This window comes from Vidua chalybeata, chromosome 3, assembly GCF_026979565.1.
Source record: "Vidua chalybeata isolate OUT-0048 chromosome 3, bVidCha1 merged haplotype, whole genome shotgun sequence".
NCBI lineage: Eukaryota > Metazoa > Chordata > Aves > Passeriformes > Viduidae > Vidua > Vidua chalybeata.
Genome location: NC_071532.1, coordinates 112,947,583 through 112,965,776, shown reverse-complemented (window position 1 = coordinate 112,965,776; position 18,194 = coordinate 112,947,583). Strand labels below are relative to the sequence as shown.

Here is an 18,194-nt window from a genome sequence, read left to right as displayed (position 1 = left end):
CCTCCATCCCCGTGCCCAGCCCGTCCATGAAGGTGTTGAGCAGGACTGAGCCAGGCCTGGTTCCCAGCTGGATGTGCCTCCACGGCCAGGTTTATCTCAGCAAGGTGCACCTGTCCAAGGCAGGACCAGCCAGTTTCTCCAGGAGAATGCCACGGGAAAAGGTGCCAAAGGCTTCAGCAAAGCCCAGGCAGTTGCCACAGCCTGGGCTCAGTTGCCACAGCCTCTCCCTCATCCATTAAGGTCACACTGTCTCAGGAGGAGATCAGGTTGGTCAAGCAGGACCTGTCACAAAGCCAGACTGGCTGGGCCTGCTCTCCTGCTTGTCCTGCACGTGCTGTGTGATCACAGCCCAGGTGATCTGCTCCAGGACCTTCCCCAGCTCCTGGAGTTCCTGGCTCCTCCTTCAGTACTTCCTGGAGCCTGGCATCACACTGGCCAACCTCCAGTGAGACACGACCTCCCCAGCTCACCAGGACTGGTGAGAAATGATCCATATTCCCTCTCCAGAGAGGCCTGTGCTGCAGGGAATGGGCTGGGTCTGGGATTCCTCATCCCTGCCAGGCTGACACTGCATCCTCCTGCCCCACACCGTGCAGGAGACACCGACCCCTCCCTCCCTGCTCCCTTTGGAGAGCCTGCCCCACTCTCTGCTTTCTGCTTCCCTTTCCTCCCTCATTTCTCTCTTTGGGTCCTGTCCCCTGTTTTCCTCCCCAGTCCCTCTTTCTCCCCTGGCTCATCCCTCACATTGTGCAGTGGCAAAGTGGGGAGGAGAAAACCATTAACCAGTGCTAGGAAGTCATTAGGAGGCTGGGGTTAATGAACAGCTTGTTCCTCTGCCACTGCAGTGCATGAAGCTCCCTGGTGGGCACTGTAAATGTCCCCAAACTGCAGGTGCAGATGGTGGCCTGGCCACACCAAAGTGAAGCAGATATTTTGGGTGTGCAGGGGGAGATGTGTGACCCTGTAACCCGGTCCCTGTGTCCTTCCAGCACGCCAACGAGGATGTGGAGAGGATGCTGTTAGGAAACAAGTGTGACATGGAAGATAAAAGAGTTGTCCCTAAAGCAAAAGGTGAACAGGTGAGTATCGCACAAAAACTTCTTTATCCAAGTCAGCAAATCACTGCCAAGATTTCTGCCTGCTCCAGGGGGTTGGGATGCCCCAGGGGGATGTGCCAGGGAATGAATGCAGGAGCTGATGGATGTGAATCCTGGGAATGTTTTCTCAGAAACTGCCATGAATGGGGTGAGTCCAGCTGCAGTTTCTGCTTGCTTTGATAACTCAGAATTTCCAGACCATCCCTGAAGTTCCTCATCCTGTCACAGTGTGCGGTGTCCGTCCTCTTAGGCCCAGACACAGACTTGGGATTATTTAGTAGATTTTAATTGTTCTGAATTGTGACATTCTGAATCTTCTGAGCCACCTCACCTGGCTGGTGCTGCTGGTGCCCATTGGAAGGGAGTCACAGAATCCCAGAGTCCCTGAGGTTGGGAAAGAGCTCCCAGACATTGAGTCCAGCCTGTGCCTGATCCCCACCTTGTCCCCAGCCCAGGGCACTCAGTGCCACATCCAGGCCTGCCCTGGACACCTCCAGGGATGGGCACTGCAAACCTGCCTGGGCAGCCCCTGCCAAGGCCTGCCCACTCTTTCCAGGGAGAAATTCCTGCTGCTGCCCACCCTGAGCCTGCCCTGGCCCAGCCTGAGGCCATTTCCCCTTGGCCTGTCCCTGTTCCCTGGGAGCAGAGCCCGACCCCCCCTGGCTGTCCCCTCCTGTCAGGGAGTTGTGCAGAGCCACAAGGTCCCCCCTGAGCCTCCTTTTCTCCAGGCTGAGCCCCTTCCCAGCTCCCTCAGCCCCTCCTGGGGCTCCATTCCCTTCCCTGGACACGCTCCAGCCCCTCCAGGTCTCTCCTGGCAGGAGGGGCCCAGAGCTGCCCCCAGCCCTGGAGGTGCCCCAGCAGTGCCAGCCCAGGGGACGGGCACTGCCCTGGCCCTGCTGCCACCCCAGGGCTGCCACAGCCCAGGGGCCATTGGCCTCTTGCCCACCTGGGCACACCTGGGCTCGTGTCCAGTCCACTATTCCCTGCTTTATAAATGCTGCTGATCCCAAAGTGGTGCTGGAATGTCCCCAGCATCTCTAACCTCCCTCTCTCTGTTTGCTGCAGATTGCCAGGGAGCACGGTATTAGGTTTTTTGAAACTAGTGCAAAAGCAAATATAAACATTGAGAAGGCATTCCTCACATTAGCAGAAGACATTCTTCGAAAGGTAGGTGCTCACAGCATTCCTTTGGAACAAATATCCTGAAATTCCAGCTCTCACTGTCGTGATGTTCACCTGTGTTGTTGCAGTTTGACTTTGCTGTGCTGAGGCAAAGGAGTCCCTGAAGGAGCAGGGCTGAACTTCTGAAGGTTGTTTGATGTTTTGTTGTTGTAGGGGGCCTGTCTACAGGGAGTGACATCCATCAGAGCCAAGGAGCTGAAATTCCTGTTAGTTTGGCCCTTAACACTCGTGGTTGTTGTGCCTGTGCTGGAGTTAAACCGTTCCCATTGGCGTGGGGAGAATTGTCCTCTCCTGCCACTGTCTCTGTCAGTACACTGCCAGCTCGTGAGGGGCTCGTTGGGAAGAGTTCAGGTGTGGAGGGTGGGAGCTCAGCCACTCCCAGCTGTGCTCCCAGGAATGGCACTTTCCTCGGGGGTTCTGTTGCCCCAGATCATCTGGTGGTTGGCTGCCCTTCCTGAGAGATGCAGTGTACCGTGGAACCATGGAATCAGCGAGGCTGGAAAAGCTCTGAGAGCACCAGATCAAATCATCCCCCACCACTGATCCATGTCCCCACGTGCCACATCCACAGGGCTTTCAAATCCCTCCGGGGATGGCAGCTGTGCCAGAGCTGGACAACCTCTCCAGCAAGAAATTGTTCCCTGTATCCGATCTAAACCCTCCTGGCCCAGCCTGAGGTCGTTCCTTCTCCTCCTGTCCCTGTTCCCTGGGAGCAGAGCCCGACCCCCCCGGCTGTCCCCTCCTGGCAGGGAGTTGTGCAGAGCCACAAGGTCCCCCCTGAGCCTCCTTTTCTCCAGGCTGAGCCCCTTCCCAGCTCCCTCAGCCCCTCCTGGGGCTCCATTCCCTTCCCTGGACACGCTCCAGCCCCTCCAGGTCTCTCCTGGCAGGAGGGGCCCAGAGCTGCCCCCAGCCCTGGAGGTGCCCCAGCAGTGCCAGCCCAGGGGACGGGCACTGCCCTGGCCCTGCTGCCACCCTGGGTTGTCTCCATGGCCTGTAGCAGCCCCCTGTGTGCCCAGAGCTGCTGTGCTGCTGTACCTGTGGCCGTGACTCTGTCAGGAGTACAAAATCCATCAGCTTCCTGCAGGTGCCACTGGGGTGTTGCAGGACTGAGCCCTGTGTGGCTCTGGGGCAGTTTCTGTGGGATGTACTCCCATGGCCAAGGGCTCAGTGTACACAGAAACCCCTGTGCTGGAACATTCCAGCCTAGGAGCAGGTTATGGGAACTCTGTGGAGCTCCAGACTCATGGGTTGGCCAACCCTGGAACTGCTGTTCCTGTTCCTACACAAATGAACCCGTCCTGAGCCTGTCTCAGCCCTGCCTTCCTCCCTCTCCCGTGGGAATGCTGTGGATAATGTCACCCAGCTGTCACTGCAGTCCTCAGTCGTTTCTTAATCAGTTTTATGACAAGCTTTGTGTGATAAACGGGGTGAAAACCCCTGGCTCTTGGTGAACAGGAGCTCAGGCTACAAACCATACCAACCTTTGAGCCTTAAATCTTCATTTTTGGCCTCTGTCACTCTCCCAGGGGTTCTTTTGTAAGGCTGTGGCAAAGAGAGTTTAAAAAGGAATGTGGAGAGTGAAGTGTGGTGAGGGTTTAGGTTCCTTTCCAACCAGCTGGAAGTTGGATCAAACCCACTGGAGTGGGGTTTTGGCTTTGGTCTCACCAAGTTCCATCCTGTGACAAGGAGGAGCCTGTGTGTCCTTCCCCGGGAGCTGCTGTCCCAGGAGCAGGGAGCAGAGGCTGGGAACGAGCCCAGTTTATCCATAAAACCTGTGGGTTTTGGAGGTCATTAGTTCACATCATCTGAGTTCAGCTTGTGGTGTTTGTAGGCTGGGATCTCCTTACTCCACCAAACCCAGCGCTGGCTCTGCATCCAGGACCTAAAATAGTTCCAGTTGACTTTGGGGTGGTCCCAGTTCAAGCACTGGGTTTTTTCCCCAGCTTTCCTGTTGTTTATTTAAAACAAACCAAACAACAACAACAACAAAAAAAACTTTTAATAGGATTTGTGCTGGAGAGGGGGGAGGATTCCCTGCATTTCTGAGGAGCTCTTTGTGCGCAGTCGATCCCAGTTCCCTCGGGTGATGTCAGTCCCCAGCTCTGGGTGTTTTCCTGGGGAATCTCCAGAGCCATCTAACTGTGTTCACTTGTTTCCTTGCAGACCCCTGTAAAAGAGCCCAACAGTGAAAATGTAGATATCAGCAGTGGCGGTGGGGTGACGGGCTGGAAGAGCAAGTGCTGCTGAACCTTCTCCTCTCTCACCAATCGCCATCCACCGCCCCTTTTTTCTCGCTGCAAAACAAACCACTCTGCCCGTTTTTTAACCTGAAACCAATGTTTTTGTTCCTCATCTTAACGAGCTCCTGCCTCCCCTTGGTTTTCCGGCTAGGACAGCTTTGCCTCCTCCAGTTTTCTCAACACATGTATAGGAAATTCATCTCCGTGACTTCATTTCCGTGTCCCTGCTCAACTCACCACTACGTTTGGGTTGTATTATAGTCCCGTCCCTCCTGCCATTAAACCCCAGAGCAATCATACTCAACTCTCTTCTGCAAATTGTATAAGAATAAAGGTTAGAATTAACAATTGATTTTGTACAACAGTGGAATTTTCTGTCATGGATCATGTGCTTGAGTCACTGTATTCTCTAGATGCATCAGGCAAGAGCCAGGAAAAACTCATTTTCGCCTTGAGTCCGTCAGTGGGGTTTCTTTGTCCTGTGCCTTATGTGGAAAAAGGAACTTTTATTTTCACTTTCTTTTCTCATTTCTGGTGGAAGCATGTGCAGGAGACATCCCATCCCCCCGTGCCATTGAGTCCTGACCTCTGTAGTGGTTGCTTTCTGTAATGTTGGTGTCATGCATCGAGGACAAAGGGTGGTGCAAAACAAAAGCAAACTCCATGTAACCTGCTGTGTCTCCTCTTGCCAATCCCGCCGTTCCCAACTCTTCCTGCTGCCGTTTTTTTTCCTCACTTTGCCGCTCTTTCCTTTCTTTTTTTTTTTTTTTTGTTTGTTTGGTTTTTGTTCTTTTTTTTTTTTTTTTTTTTTTTTGTTCTTTTTTTGCCTGCATGCTGCTTTGATTTGCATTTCTCCATGGTGTGATGTGTTAATGGAAAGGATGGCAACGCGGTGTGTTTGCCAAAAATTTAATACAAAGCACTGATTTAGCTTCCGAGGTAAAAATGTTGAGATTCCTACTAACCCCCCTAGGCCTGTCCGTCACTAGTGGTCCCCTCCTCCCGCGTAGCCCCGGCCTTTCCCCCCATATGGAAGAGTTACTTGCATGCACTAGTTTCTATGGAGGGTGATGTGGTTGTCTACTTTTCTGTGTGTGAATATAACATGGATTCCCAAACTGACAGCAGTTCATTAACACGAGCTCCCAGCTTCTGTCTCCCGAGGGCTGCGGGGCCGGGCCGAGGCCGAGCGGAACTGGATGGAAAGAGAAGGAAAGGAAAGGAAACAAACCAGCCAGCGGGCAGTTTTAATTTATTACCTCCCTGGAAACTTTCCACTTGCCAGTGTCCGCAGCCGCGCCGGCCGTGCCGGGGCCAGCCCCGCGCCGGATCCCGGCGGGCGATCCCGGTGATGGAGCGGCCGTTCCAGCGCTCCCTGCCGCTGTCACCTGGCCGTGCTGGCCCTGTCCTCCCTCTCCTGCCGCTGTCACCCGGCCATGCTGGCCCTGTCCTGCCTCTCCTGCCGCTGTCACCCGGCCGTGCTGGCCCTGTCCTGCCGCAGGAGAGGCGCAGCACCGCCGAGCGCTCGCTGCGCGGCCGCTGCCCCGCGTGGATCCCCGGCCGCGGATCCCCGGCGCTGAATCCCGGCCCTCGAGCCCGGTCCCGGCGGGGAGGACACGCCGCAGCCTCCCCGGGCCCCGCTCCGCTCCCGTGCCCAGCCTGTGCCTCGCTCCGGCCGCGGCGTTGGCACCGGGACTGTCTCCGCTCCGCTCTCGCCGCAGTCGCTAACGCTGAGTGAATTTTAATGAAATGACGGTGTTTTAACGTGGAACTCCTGCTCCGGAGCGGCTCCTTCCCGCGTGGGGACTCACCGAGGTGTCTCCCTGTCCCTCTGTATTCGGCATTTTGTCCCCTGTGTGTGTTAACCCTTCCCAGGCGAGTGGCTGGTGAGGTCGGGCTCAGCGTTGTACAGAGTCCGGCCACTTTCCGGCTAAATCTGCACTTTGTAACGTGATCAAAAAGGGAAAAAAAAAAAAAAAAATAGCGAAATCTACATTGAGGTTTTTTTTTTTGTATGATCCTTGTTTTAAACGTGAGCTTTTGATTTGCTCGGCTCCCTGCGTGTGCCCCCTTTGTGGACGCTGTGCCCGGTGCAGGCACAGGTGGAGCCCGGGCCGCTCGCTGGTGCCACTCGCTGCCGCCGCCGCCCCCTCGTCCCTCCCCGTCAATAAAACTGAGCTGTTTCTATCGGGTCTATTTCTGTTCCTGTCCAAGCTCGAGCTGCACCCGCGGGCTCAGGCGAGGCGGGGCCAGGAGGAGGGAGCAGCACGAGTCGGTGCTGATGCTGAAACAGATAAAAAACCAAAAAAAACCAAAAATAATAATAATAATATTAATAATAATGATCATGTCGGAGGAGTTTGCAGTAACTTGGTGTCTGCTGGTATCTCAGCTCCCTGCTAGTTCCGAACTAACTGCTTGTGAAACCTCTGCTTGGAACCCCAGCCCAGCCCTGTGGAGTAGAGAAGGGCAGCGGGAGGTGTCAGCAGCCCCTCCGTGCCCCCGCCCGCGGAGGGAGCTCAGCGCTGCCCTTTTGTCACCAAAAAAAAAAGTGTTAAACGGTGAAATTGGTCCTGCTAAACCAAACCTGAGCTTGGCTCTGTCCCACGGCCGTGGGACTCACGTGCCCTCAGACTCGGACGGTGGAAAAAAAAAAAAAAAACAAAACAGCATCAAGGTCTTGGATTAATTCCCATGCCGACAATTTTTTACTTAATCTTTTAATATTTTTGCTACTCCACTCTGGCTTTTTATTTAAAACACATTCTTTTGTACCACTTACTGTATCAAATTGTATAAAAGATCACTGTCCCATTCTTGGTCGTACCAAGAGCAAATAAAAGCTTTTATAAACTTGCAGTGGTGACTTCCTGGGCCCCTTGAATCCCCTCTGGCTCCGGTGGGAGTGAGCCCAGCCCTGGCTGCCCTTGGAGGAGGTGGGATGAGTCCCCCCAAACTTTGAGGAGCGGTTTGCCTGGGGTGGAGCTGTTCCTGCTGCCTTTTCCAAAGCTGCCGGTGGCGTTTCCCGAGGGCAGGATGGTGGGAAGGGCAGCGGAGGGTCCGAGGCTGCCCCATCCCGACGTGGAGCCCCCTTGGGGAGGGGAACACCAGCTTGGGGGTGTGAGGTCTCCTCTGGAGCCCCTGCTTGGAGAGGTCCTTTGGGCGGTTTTTTTTTTGGGAAGCAGCTGTTGCAACCCACGTTCTGTACCCCCTGCCTGGGGTGTTGGAGCTCTCCAAGAGCCCCTCCCTGCTGTGCCACTGTCCTTCCCCACCCTGTCCCCTCTGCCAGCTCTCCAGCCCCCGGAGCTGGGTGTCCCCAGCCTCTGGGGGCCAGGGATGTCCCCTCCAGCAGAGCCCAGTGAGGAACCATCCCGGGGGCAGCAGAGGAGCCATTGCTGCTGCTGCCGTCCCGCTGCCACGGTGTCCCTGTTCCCACGGTGTCCCCACTGCCATGGTGTCCCTGCTGCCACAGTGTCCTGTTCCTACAGTTGTCCCCGTGCCACGGTATCCCTGCTGCCATGGTGTCCCTGTTCCCATGGTGTCCCCATGCCGCGGTGTCCCTGCTGCCACAGTGTCCCCATTGCCGCGGTGTCCCTATTCCCACAGTGTCCCCATGCCGCGGTGTCCCTGCTGCCACAGTGTCCCCATGCCGCGGTGTCCCTGCTGCCGCGGTGTCCCCGTTCCCATGGCGCCGGTATCCGGGAGAGGCTGTTTTCGTGCCGCTGGTGGGAATAAAGCCGGGAGTGAGTCATGGCCGCGGTCCCCAGCAGTCCCTGGCAGGGGGCGAGGCCGTGGGGAGCAGCTCAGCGATCCCAAATCCTCCCCATCCCGGGGGCTCACGGTGTGGGAGCCATCCATGGGTGGGGGATTTTGGGGGGGAACTCCCAGGGAGCCTCAGGGAGGGGGAGGACCTGGCAGGGACCTTTCCCCCATGGACGCCATCCAGCAGCTCCCAGTGTCCCGCTTGTCCGTGTCGCCCCCGGCAGTGAGGCTTGGGTCTTTCCCCATCCTCCTCCTCCTGCTGCTGCTGCATCCTCTTTTCTGTCCCTATCCCAGCTCCATCCCCATCCTGCCTCCATCCCCGTCCCGGCTCCATCTCCATCCTGCCTCCATCCTCATCCCAGCTCCATCCCCATCCTGCCTCCATCCCCGTCCCGGCTCCATCTCCATCCTGCCTCCGTCCTCATCCCGGCTCTGTTCCATGTGTGCCCTTCCCTGTCCCCTCTCCTTTCCTACAGCTGTTCCCTCCCTCCATCATTTTCCCTGTTCCTTCCCCTTCCCTGCTCCTTCCCTGCTCCTGCTTCACCCTTTTCACCGTTCCACCTCTGCTCCATCCACTCCCTGCTCCGCCCTGTCCAACAGCCTCCCCTTGTGCTTGGCCTGGGGGACAGTGACCGGGGCAGGGGACAGCACACGGTGACACGTCCCCAGGGCCAAGCGCTGGCCCTGCAGGCGCTTCCTCCACTCCTTCATCCTCCTCAGCCAGCCTCCAGTGGGGATGGAGTGGGGATGCGGCCGGCAAAGGACCGGGGGTGGGGGGCCCGGGCGAGACGCTTCGGAGCGGGACCGGGGCTTCCCCGCCCGCCGGGCTGTGAGTCACAGCGGGCCCGGTGTCCCCCGCTCAGGGTGGCCGGGAGTCCCCAGGGTGCGGAGTCCCCGCTCGGGGTGACGGTGATGTCGCTGCCGAGGGTCCCCGCTGACTGCGATGTCGCTGGTCCCCTCTCCCGGTGCCATTTGTGCTCCGCGTCCGTGCGGCAGCGCCGGGCCGGGGGATCCCGGCCGGGACATCGGGGTGTGGGGGCGGCATCGGGGTCCCCCCGGTCCCCCGCTGGTCCCTTGTGCTCCCCGCAGCCCTCGCTTGGGACCCCCCCGGCAGCTCCCGGCGACTCCGCGCCTCCAGCAGCGGGACGGGATGGGGAAGGGTCCCCGCGGCGCCCCCCGCCCCGTTCCCTCGGCGGTCAGAGAGAGCCGAACCCCCGGGACCGCGGGGCGAGCCGGGGCTGAGCCCCCCGGACCCCGAGGGCGCGGGCGGAGCCGCCCTCCCCGCGGAGCAGCGCGTCCCCCCCCGGGACACCCCCGGAGCGGCCCCGCCGGGGGATGCCCGGTCCCGAGGAGGGGATGCCCGGTCCCGAGGAGGGGATACCCGGTCCCGAGGAGGGGATACCCGGTCCCGAGGAGGGGATGCCCGGTCCCGAGGAGGGGATACCCGGTCCCGAGGAGGGGATACCCGGTCCCGAGGAGGGGATGCCCGGTCCCGAGGAGGGGATGTCCCGCACGGGGGTCCCCGCCCGCCGCCGCCTCCCCCGCCCCCGCCGGGGGGGGGGTTCCGCCTGCCGGGGCGGGCGGGCAGGAGGGGCCGGGGGCGGGCGGGGGGCGGCTCCTCCTGCCCCGCTCCCGCCGCCCCCCGCCCCCCGCCCCGGCCCCGGCCCGGCGGCGGCGGCGATGGAGCCCGGCCCGGGGCCGGCCTGAGCCGCGATGCGATGGAGAAGCTCGCGGCGGGGCTGGCCCGGCTCCGCTGGAGCCCCGCGGCGCTGCCCCTCGACGCCATCGTCAGCCAGTGCCGCCTGCCCACCCTCGTCTGCCTCGGGCAGGGTGAGCCCGGCGGGGGAGGACACGACGTGGGGGGGGGGGGGGGATGAAGTCTGGAGGGACGAGAAGGAGGAGGGAGGGAGGGAGGCTGGAGTGATGGGGAGGAGGAGGAGGAGGAGGGTGGGAGGAAGGCTGGAGGGACCAGGGGAGGGAGGGCGGATGGAGGGACAGAGAGTGAGGCTGGAGTGATGAGGAGGAGGGAGAAAGGATGGAGTGATGAGGAGGAGGGAGGGGTGGAAGGCGGAGGGATGGGGAGGGAGGGAGGAAGGCTGGAGAGTGAGGACGAGGAGGGAGGGAGGTTGGAGTGATGAGGGAAAGGGAGAGACGAAGGATGAAGGGACCAGGAAGAGGGAGGGAGGAAATCTGGGGGGACGAAGAGGAGGGAGGGAGGCTGGAGTGATGAGGAGCAGGGAGCAATGGAGGGTAGAGGGATGGGGAGGTGATGAAGGCTTGAGAGTGAGGAGGAGGAAGGGAGGAAGACTTGGAGGAAGGGATGGAGAGTGGAGGGATGAAGAGGAAGACAGGAAAGATGGAGAGGTCAGGAGAAGGAATGGTGACTGGAGAAGTGAGGAGGAGGAGGAGGGAGAGAGGAAGGCTGGAGGGGTGAAGAGTAGGCTGGAAGAGGCTGAAGGGATGAGGAGGAGAAAGACCGGAGGGACCAGGAGAAGGAAGGAGCCTGGAGTGCTGAGGAGGAGGAGGGAGGGAGGGAAGGAGGAAGGCTGGGGCCAGGTGAGACCAAGCTGCTGTCCCGGCTCCAGGGCTGCTCTGGTCGGATCCTTCCGGGTGGGGGGACTGGGGCAGTGGGGGGCCGGGGGCTGCAGCTCAGGGGGGGGTCCCTGGGCTCCTGCCCTGCGGGGATGCGAGGGGGGGGGAAGTTGTGGGGCCCAGGCTGCTCCCTCTCCCCCCAGCCATGGCCCAGCACTTTCCCCACTGTCACCCTTGCCGGGTGACACTCTGGAGGTGCTGGCACCAGGCTGGCAGGGGCTGGGAGCCACCGTGTCCCCTCCACACCCCCTGGCTGGGGGGGGGTCTGGCTGTGACCCCCCCCCCGCCCGCCCAGGCTGAGTGGGGAGCAGGGGATGGGGGGAGCAGGGGATGGGGGCTGTGGGGAGCAGGGGGTACAGGGGACCCCCCCCCGGCCGTGTTCCCCCCGGAGCAGGGCCCATCCCGGCTGCAGGGGGTGCCGGGGGCCCTGGGGGGGGGTGTCGGGGTGCCGCGGTTCTGGGAAGGTCCCGGGGGGGGGGGGGGGGGGGGGGGAGCCTGCGCCGGCCCCGACTCAATAAACTTCTTGTTTGCGGCGGCTGCAGCTTTTCAGGGGGGACAAAGAAATTGTTTCCTGGGCAACTGGCGGCTCTTGGCAGCGGCACCTGCTCATCCCTCGCTCCGTCCGTCCGTCCGTCCGTCCAGCGGCGCCGGGGGGCGGGGCGGGGGGGGGGGGGGCTGGCGGTGGTGACAGCCCTGTCCCCTCGCAGGTGAGCGCGTGGAGGGGGTGACAGCCCAGGACGTGCTCCTGGTCCACTCGTGCCGCCAGTGGACGACGGTGACGGCCCACAGCCTGGAGGAGGGACACTACGTCATCGGGCCCAAAATCGACATCCCGCTCCAGTACCCAGGTGGGGGGGGGGGGGGGGGGCTGGGGACAGCGGCGACAACGGGAGGGGCGTCCCTGGGCCAGCAGAGCCGGGAGCTGCCCCTGCCCCTGCCCCTGCCCGCGGGGGCTGCTCCAGCAAGGCCCAGTCTGGGGTGGGAGATGCTCAGGTTTGGGGGCTGCCCCCACCCCACGCAGAGCCGGCAGGGATGGGATGGGATGGGATGGGATGGGATGGGATGGGATGGGATGGGATGGGATGGGATGGGATGGGATGGGATGGGACGGGACGGGACGGGACGGGATGGGATGGGATGGGATGGGATGGGATGCAGACAAGGACAGGGATGAGGACGGGGTGGGATGCGCTAGAGCTGGGAATGGGAGAGGGACGAGGATGGGATGGGGAAAAGGGACGGGGATGAGCTGGGATGAGGAAGGGATGGGGACAGGGATGAGGATGGGATGGGCTGAGCTGGGGAGGAGCTGCGCTGGGATGGAGATGAGGATGGGGCCGGCAGTGTAGACGAAGGTGCTGAGCTGCCTCTGCCGGCAGCCGCCAGAGCCTTAATGACCCCTCTAAGTGCTCCATGGCGGTAATGAGTCCTGCTAATAAATAAATAATGGGAAATGGAGCGGGGGAGGGGTTAATCACCCGTCCCACGGGGGATGCAGGGGGGCTGGGCAGTGTGTTAACAGCTCGGGGGCTCGGCCGTGCCCGGCGCTGCCCCGGCATGTGGGGCTGAGCCGGCTCCAGCCTCGGGTGCCCCCAGGGCCAAGCGAGGAGCTCTGGTGTCCCAGCTCCGCCGGCCGGGCGCGCCGGGGGATTAATATTCCCCTCAGGTCCGTGCCCGGCAGCCGATGCCGGTGGCGGCGGTTTCGCTGGGGCTGCAGCTCCCCGTTCCCGTTCCTGCCCTTCCCCATTCCCATTCCTGCCCTTCTCCGTTCCCGGTCCTGCCTCTCCCCGCTCCCGTTCATACCTTTCCCCATTCCCATTCCTGCCTCTCCCCGTTCCTGCCCTTCCCCGTTCCCGTTCCTGCCTTTCCCCATTCCCATTCCTGCCTCTCCCCATTCCCGTTCCTGCCTCTCCCCATTCCCGTTCCTGCCTCTCCCCATTCCCGTTCCTGCCTCTCCCCATTCCCGTTCCTGCCCTTTCCCATTCCCATTCCTGCCTTTCCCCATTCCCGTTCCTGCCTCTCCCCCTTCCCATTCCTGCCTCTCCCCATTCCCGTTCCTGCCCTTTCCCATTCCCATTCCTGCCTTTCCCCATTCCCGTTCCTGCCCTTTCCCATTCCCATTCCTGCCTCTCCCCATTCCCGTTCCTGCCTTTCCCCATTCCCGTTCCTGCCTCTCCCCCTTCCCGTTCCTGCCTTTCCCCATTCCCATTCCTGCCTCTCCCCATTCCCATTCCTGCCTTTCCCTGTTCCTGCCTTTCCCCATTCCCGTTCCTGCCTCTCCCCATTCCCATTCCTGCCCTTCCCCATTCCCATTCCTGCCTCTCCCCATTCCCATTCCTGCCTCTCCCCATTCCCGTTCCTGCCTTTCCCCATTCCCATTCCTGCCCTTCCCCACTCCCATTCCTGCCTTTCCCCGTTCCTGCCTCTCCCCGTTCCCGTTCCTGCCTTTCCCCGGTTCCCTTCCCGGTGTCTCTCCCACCGGAGCCGTGGGGTCACTGTACCTTGTCAGGGCCGGGATGGGATTTTGGGGGGGTAATGGGCACCCCTGGCCAATTTGGGCTGCTCTGGGCGTATTCTCCCACTCACATGAACACTTCTGGGGGGGGTCCCCGCAGCTCTGGGGGTGCCGGTGGCATTGCTGGGACACCCCGCGTGCCTTGTCCCCCCCAGGAACCCCCCGGGGGCTGCTCTGGGGCCGGGGGATGCTCTGGGGTCCCCTTGCAGCACTTGGACACCGGCAAAGCCTCACAGGAGTGTCCCCAAGGCTGAGCTGGGGACCCCAGGCTGCCTCAGGGGTGGCTGGCCCCATGAGGGGCTGTGCTGGCCCCCGGGGGGGTGACAGCAGGTGCCTGTGGGGAGTCGGGCCCCTCTCACCTCGGTGGGCTCGGGGGTCCCCGCAGGGAAATTCAAGCTGCTGGACCAGGACCGGGACGTGCGCGAGCCCGTGCAGTACTTCAACAGCGTGGAGGAGGTGGCCAGCATCTTCCCAGACCGCATCTTCGTCATGGAGGCCATCACCTTCAGCGTGAAGGTCCTGGGGGCAGCAGGGGACGGGGCTGGGACATCAGGAGAGGACAGTGGGACAGCAGGGAGTGGTGGTGGAGCATCAGCGGGGGGATGATGCCAGGGGATAGTGGTGGAATTTCAGGAATGGTGGTGGGTGTCAGGGATGGTGGTGGGACTTTGAGATGGTGGTGGAGCATCAGGAATAATGGTGGGATGATGTCAGGGGATGCTGGTGGGACATCAGGGGTAGTGGTGGAATTTCAGGAATGGTGGTGGGATGTCAGCGATGGTGGAGGGACTTTGAGATGGTGGTGGAGCATCAGGAATAATGGTGGGATGATGTCAGGGGATAGTGGTGGAATTTAAGGAATGCTAGTAGGACGTCGGAGATTGTGGTGGGACATTAGGGCATGGTGGTGGGACGTCAGGGGGTGGTGGTGGGTGTCAGGGATGGTGGTGGGACATCAGGGGATGGTGGCAGGGTGTCAGGGATGGTGGAGGGACTTTGAGATGGTGGTGGAGCATCAGGAATAATGGTGGGATGATGTCAGGGGATGCTGGTGGGACATCAGGGATTACGGTGGGATGATGTCAGGGGATGGTGGTGGAATTTAAGGAATGCTAGTAGGACGTCAGGGATGGTGGTGGGACATCAGAGGATGCTGGTGGGGTGTCAGGGATGGTCGTGGGACATCAGGGGATGCTGGTGGGGTGTCAGGGATGCTGGTGGGACATCAGGGGATGCTGGTGGGACATCAGAGGCAGTGCTGGGGTGTCGGGGGCCCAGGGCAGGGCAGCGGGTGCCACCTTGGGGGCTGTCGCGGGCAGGTGGTGTCGGGGGAGTTCAGCGAGGACAGCGAGGTTTACAACTTCACGCTGAACGCGGGGGACGAGCTGACGCTGATGGGGCAAGCGGAGATCCTGTGCGCCAAGACGGTGAAGGAGAAGTCGCGTTTCAACACCCTCCTGCGCAAGCTGGGCAAGGCGGCGCCGGCGGCGGGGGCGCGGCAGGTGAAGGGCAAGATGCCGTGTCTGATCTGCATGAACCACCGCACCAACGAGAGCCTGAGCCTGCCCTTCCAGTGCAAGGGCCGCTTCAGCACGCGCAGCCCGCTGGAGCTGCGGCTGCAGGAGGGCGAGCACACCATCCGCAGCATCATCGAGAAGGTGCGGCTGCCCGTCAACGTGGCCGTGCCCAGCCGGCCCGCCCGCAACCCCTACGACCTGCACGCCATCCGCGAGGGCCACTGCTACAAGCTGGTCAGCATCATCTCCAAGACGGTGGTGCTGTGCTGCATCCTGCGCCGGGAGGAGCTGGTGCCCTTCCACTTCTTGCTGCTGACCGACATGCCCCGCTTCCAGCTGCCCGAGGGGCTGCTGGCCGGGGACCCGCAGCTGGAGAAGCTGCTGCGGGACAGCGCCGCGTATTGCCACGACCGCTTCAACCCCGACGAGTACTCGCGGGCCGTGCGAGAGGCCAAGCCGGACTTCCTGGAGGAATGTGCGAGCCCGCGGCGCCTGCGGCTCTGCCTGCCCGCCTGCGCCCGCGAGGAGCTCAGCCAGCCCCTGCAGCGCCTCTCGCTCTGTGCCTGCGGCTCCGGGGGTCCCCGGGAGCCCCCCGCCCGCTGCCAGGGACCGCGGGGCCTCGGCGGGGGCACCCCGCGCCCGCCGCTGCCCGATTTCCCCGACCCCGAGCGGGAGTACATGACGCCCGACTGGGCCGAGCCCGAGTTCAGGACTCAGGAGCCGCTGGAGATCCCCTACGAGGAGCTGTGGAGCAATCCCAGCCCGGAGGGCTGCTGCGAGCTGGGCAGCAGCGGCGGCCGGCCCGACCTCGTGTCCTTCGGGGCTGTCACCCCGCTGGGCTCCCCGCACCGCCCCGGGGACGAGCCCCGCGGGGACACCCCGCCCCCTGTGCCACCCAAATCGGAGGCGGTAAGAGCCCGCTGCTGTCCCCAGGGATGGGGAATGGCATCGCCGGGGGCCTGTCAGCCACTCCGCGGCAAGGCCAGCCCCATGGCAGGGGCAGCCCGACCCCCCTCCCTGTCCCCTGGGCCTGGGGTCCCTGCCCAGCTCTGCTTGGTCACCCAAATCTTCAGCCCTCGGTTCCCCAGGGCCGCCCATCACCAGACCCTCAGGGACACCCCCGTACCGCGGTACCCGCGCTTCCCCAGGGCTCTCTGCACCATCTGAAGCTCTTGGGCTGCCCGGAACCGTGGGGTATCCCGATCCTCTGGGCTTCCCTGCACAAAGGGGTACCCAAAATTTCAAGCCCCCCCTTCACCACGGCGTACCCCAATCTTTTGGTCTCCTCGCATCACCGGGTAGGAGGGCCCCAAAGTGTCCCCACTTGCACCCAGAGCTTCGTGGCTGGGCAGGACCGGCTGTCCCCGAGCCCCCATCACGCCCTCCAGCCGCGGGGATGCCCAGCTCCCCCCGGGGCCCTGACGGCGCTGCCCCGTTCCAGGTGAAGGAGGAGTGCCGGCTGCTGAACGCGCCCCGGTGCCGCCCCGGGGCAGCCGCCCCCCGGCCCCCTGCAGCCCCCCGGCCCCCCTGCGCTGCCCGAAGCTGGCGCCAGCGCCTTCACCCAGCCCCAGCCTCTCCTACTACTCCTCGGGGCTCCACGACGGGTGAGTGGCTCCGGGGACACCGGGGTGGGTGGCGGGGGTACCTGGAGCCCGGGGATGGGGACACCGCGCCGGTGTGATGGTGACACTGCCCTGGCCCCGGCAGGTCGGCCCCGCGGAGCGGCAGCGCCTCGCCCTCGCCCGACGCCTACTCGCTGTACTGCTACCCCTGCACCTGGGCCGACTGCAAGGCCGCCGAGCCCCCCGGGCGGCCGCTGCCCCCGGCCCAGCCCGCGCCCGGCTCCTGGTCCGACCCCTGGGCGTTCCCCGAGCCGGGCGCCGGGGCGGGCAGCGGCTGCTCCACGCCGCTGCTGGGGGCCGAGCCCCCGCTGAAGCCCTTCCGCAGCTGCCCCCGCCTCAAGCCCCCGCACCCCCAAAAGCGCTTTGCCCCCTTCGGGGCGCTCAACCCCTTCGCCGGCCCGGCGGAGTGGCCGGAGAGTCCCGAGTGGTCCAAAGCGCCTTCGGCCCCGGCCGCCCCCTCCTCCTCCTCCTCGCCGGAGCCCTTCGCCCCCGCCGAGGAGCCGGCGGCTCCGCCTCGACCCCCTAAGGGCTTGGACGGGGACGGCATCGTCATCCGGGGGGCGGCCCCGCTGTCCCCCGCCGTCCTGCGCGGGGCCGAGGGCGTCACCCGCCTGTACCTGGCCCAGGGGGTCATCGAGGTGCCGCCGGCGGCGCGGGGCGATGGGGCAGCCCCTCCGGCCGCCCCCCGGCCCAGCGGGGACGGCCCGGCCTGGCTGCCCCCCGCCGACCTGTCGGCGCTGTCGCTGGAGGAGGTGTCCAAGTGCCTGCGCTTCATCGGCCTCTCCGAGGACGTCGTGAGCTTCTTCGCCCGCGAGAGAATCGACGGCAGCATCTTCGTGCAGCTCAGCGAGGAGATCCTGGCCGACGACTTCCGCCTCACCAAGCTCCAGGTGAAGAAGATCATGCAGTTCATCAAGGGCTGGCGCCCCAAGATCTAGTGCCACGCCGGGGGCCCCCTACGCCCACCTGGCTCCGGGTGGCCCCGCTCCCGTCCCTCTCTGATGCTGCAGGTTCTCCTCCCCCCATTGCCCAGCCCTCCCGCCCCTTCCCCTTTTAACACTGGACAGTAATTTTGGCCCCAACGGGCTGGAAAACACTGGATTTTGCGTCGACTGGTTTAACTTAATCCTTGTGGATTAGCATAATAAATGTACGGGAGAGTAATGAGCCCCCAGAGAAGGCGCTTGCTCGTGGAGAGGATTGATCCTCTGAGGGGTCTCTTCCCCCCCCTTGCAGACCCTTCCCATCTCTTGGGAAGGGATTACCAGCCCCGTGCCTCCCCCAGCACTCAGCAGATCAGATGATGTCTTGGCCCAATTTTGGTCTGGGAGCTTTGAAAGACAGGGAGAGGTGACATGAAGAGCAGCAGGATTCAGCCATGGCCCAAGGCCTGCCAAGGAGCAGGAAAATGGCTGGAAGCTGGAAAGGAAGCCAGGGAGGGGGGGCCAGGCCAGTGACAGGTGCCCAGAGATTTAAAGCCTTTTAGTTTAACTTGATCTCTCCCCACGGCGGGGGCCCTCCTGGCCTTTGGCTGCTCGATCTGCAATTACAGGCAGGTCCATCTGCCAGGATCACCCCGTGGCAGAGAGAGCTGGAGGCTCCTCACAGCCCCTGAGTGACGGCAGAGGTGACACTGCTTTGTCCTGCACTGCTGCCATCGTGTCCCT

General features: G+C 62.6%; 2 protein-coding genes across 2 annotated transcripts in view; both read left to right on the top strand.

Annotated features, from left to right (window-relative positions):
- The window catches only part of RAB10 (RAB10, member RAS oncogene family), a 49,844-nt gene extending 42,466 nt beyond the window's left edge, over nucleotides 1-7,378 (top strand). Inside the window, exons 4-6 of the mRNA XM_053937431.1 lie at nucleotides 990-1,079; nucleotides 2,163-2,264; nucleotides 4,443-7,378. Coding sequence (XP_053793406.1) covers nucleotides 990-1,079; nucleotides 2,163-2,264; nucleotides 4,443-4,526 — 276 coding nt within the window. The 3' untranslated portion in view covers nucleotides 4,527-7,378. The remainder of the gene's footprint in view (nucleotides 1-989; nucleotides 1,080-2,162; nucleotides 2,265-4,442) is intronic.
- A 2,566-nt stretch (nucleotides 7,379-9,944) lies between these two features.
- Nucleotides 9,945-17,694, top strand: GAREM2 (GRB2 associated regulator of MAPK1 subtype 2). Its single transcript, XM_053937407.1, is given in 7 exon segments — nucleotides 9,945-10,111; nucleotides 11,581-11,721; nucleotides 13,774-13,904; nucleotides 14,708-15,814; nucleotides 16,347-16,374; nucleotides 16,377-16,509; nucleotides 16,613-17,694. Coding segments are annotated over 7 exon segments (2,505 nt in total). The 5' UTR covers nucleotides 9,945-9,999; the 3' UTR covers nucleotides 17,466-17,694.
- The last annotated feature ends 500 nt before the right edge of the window (nucleotides 17,695-18,194 follow it).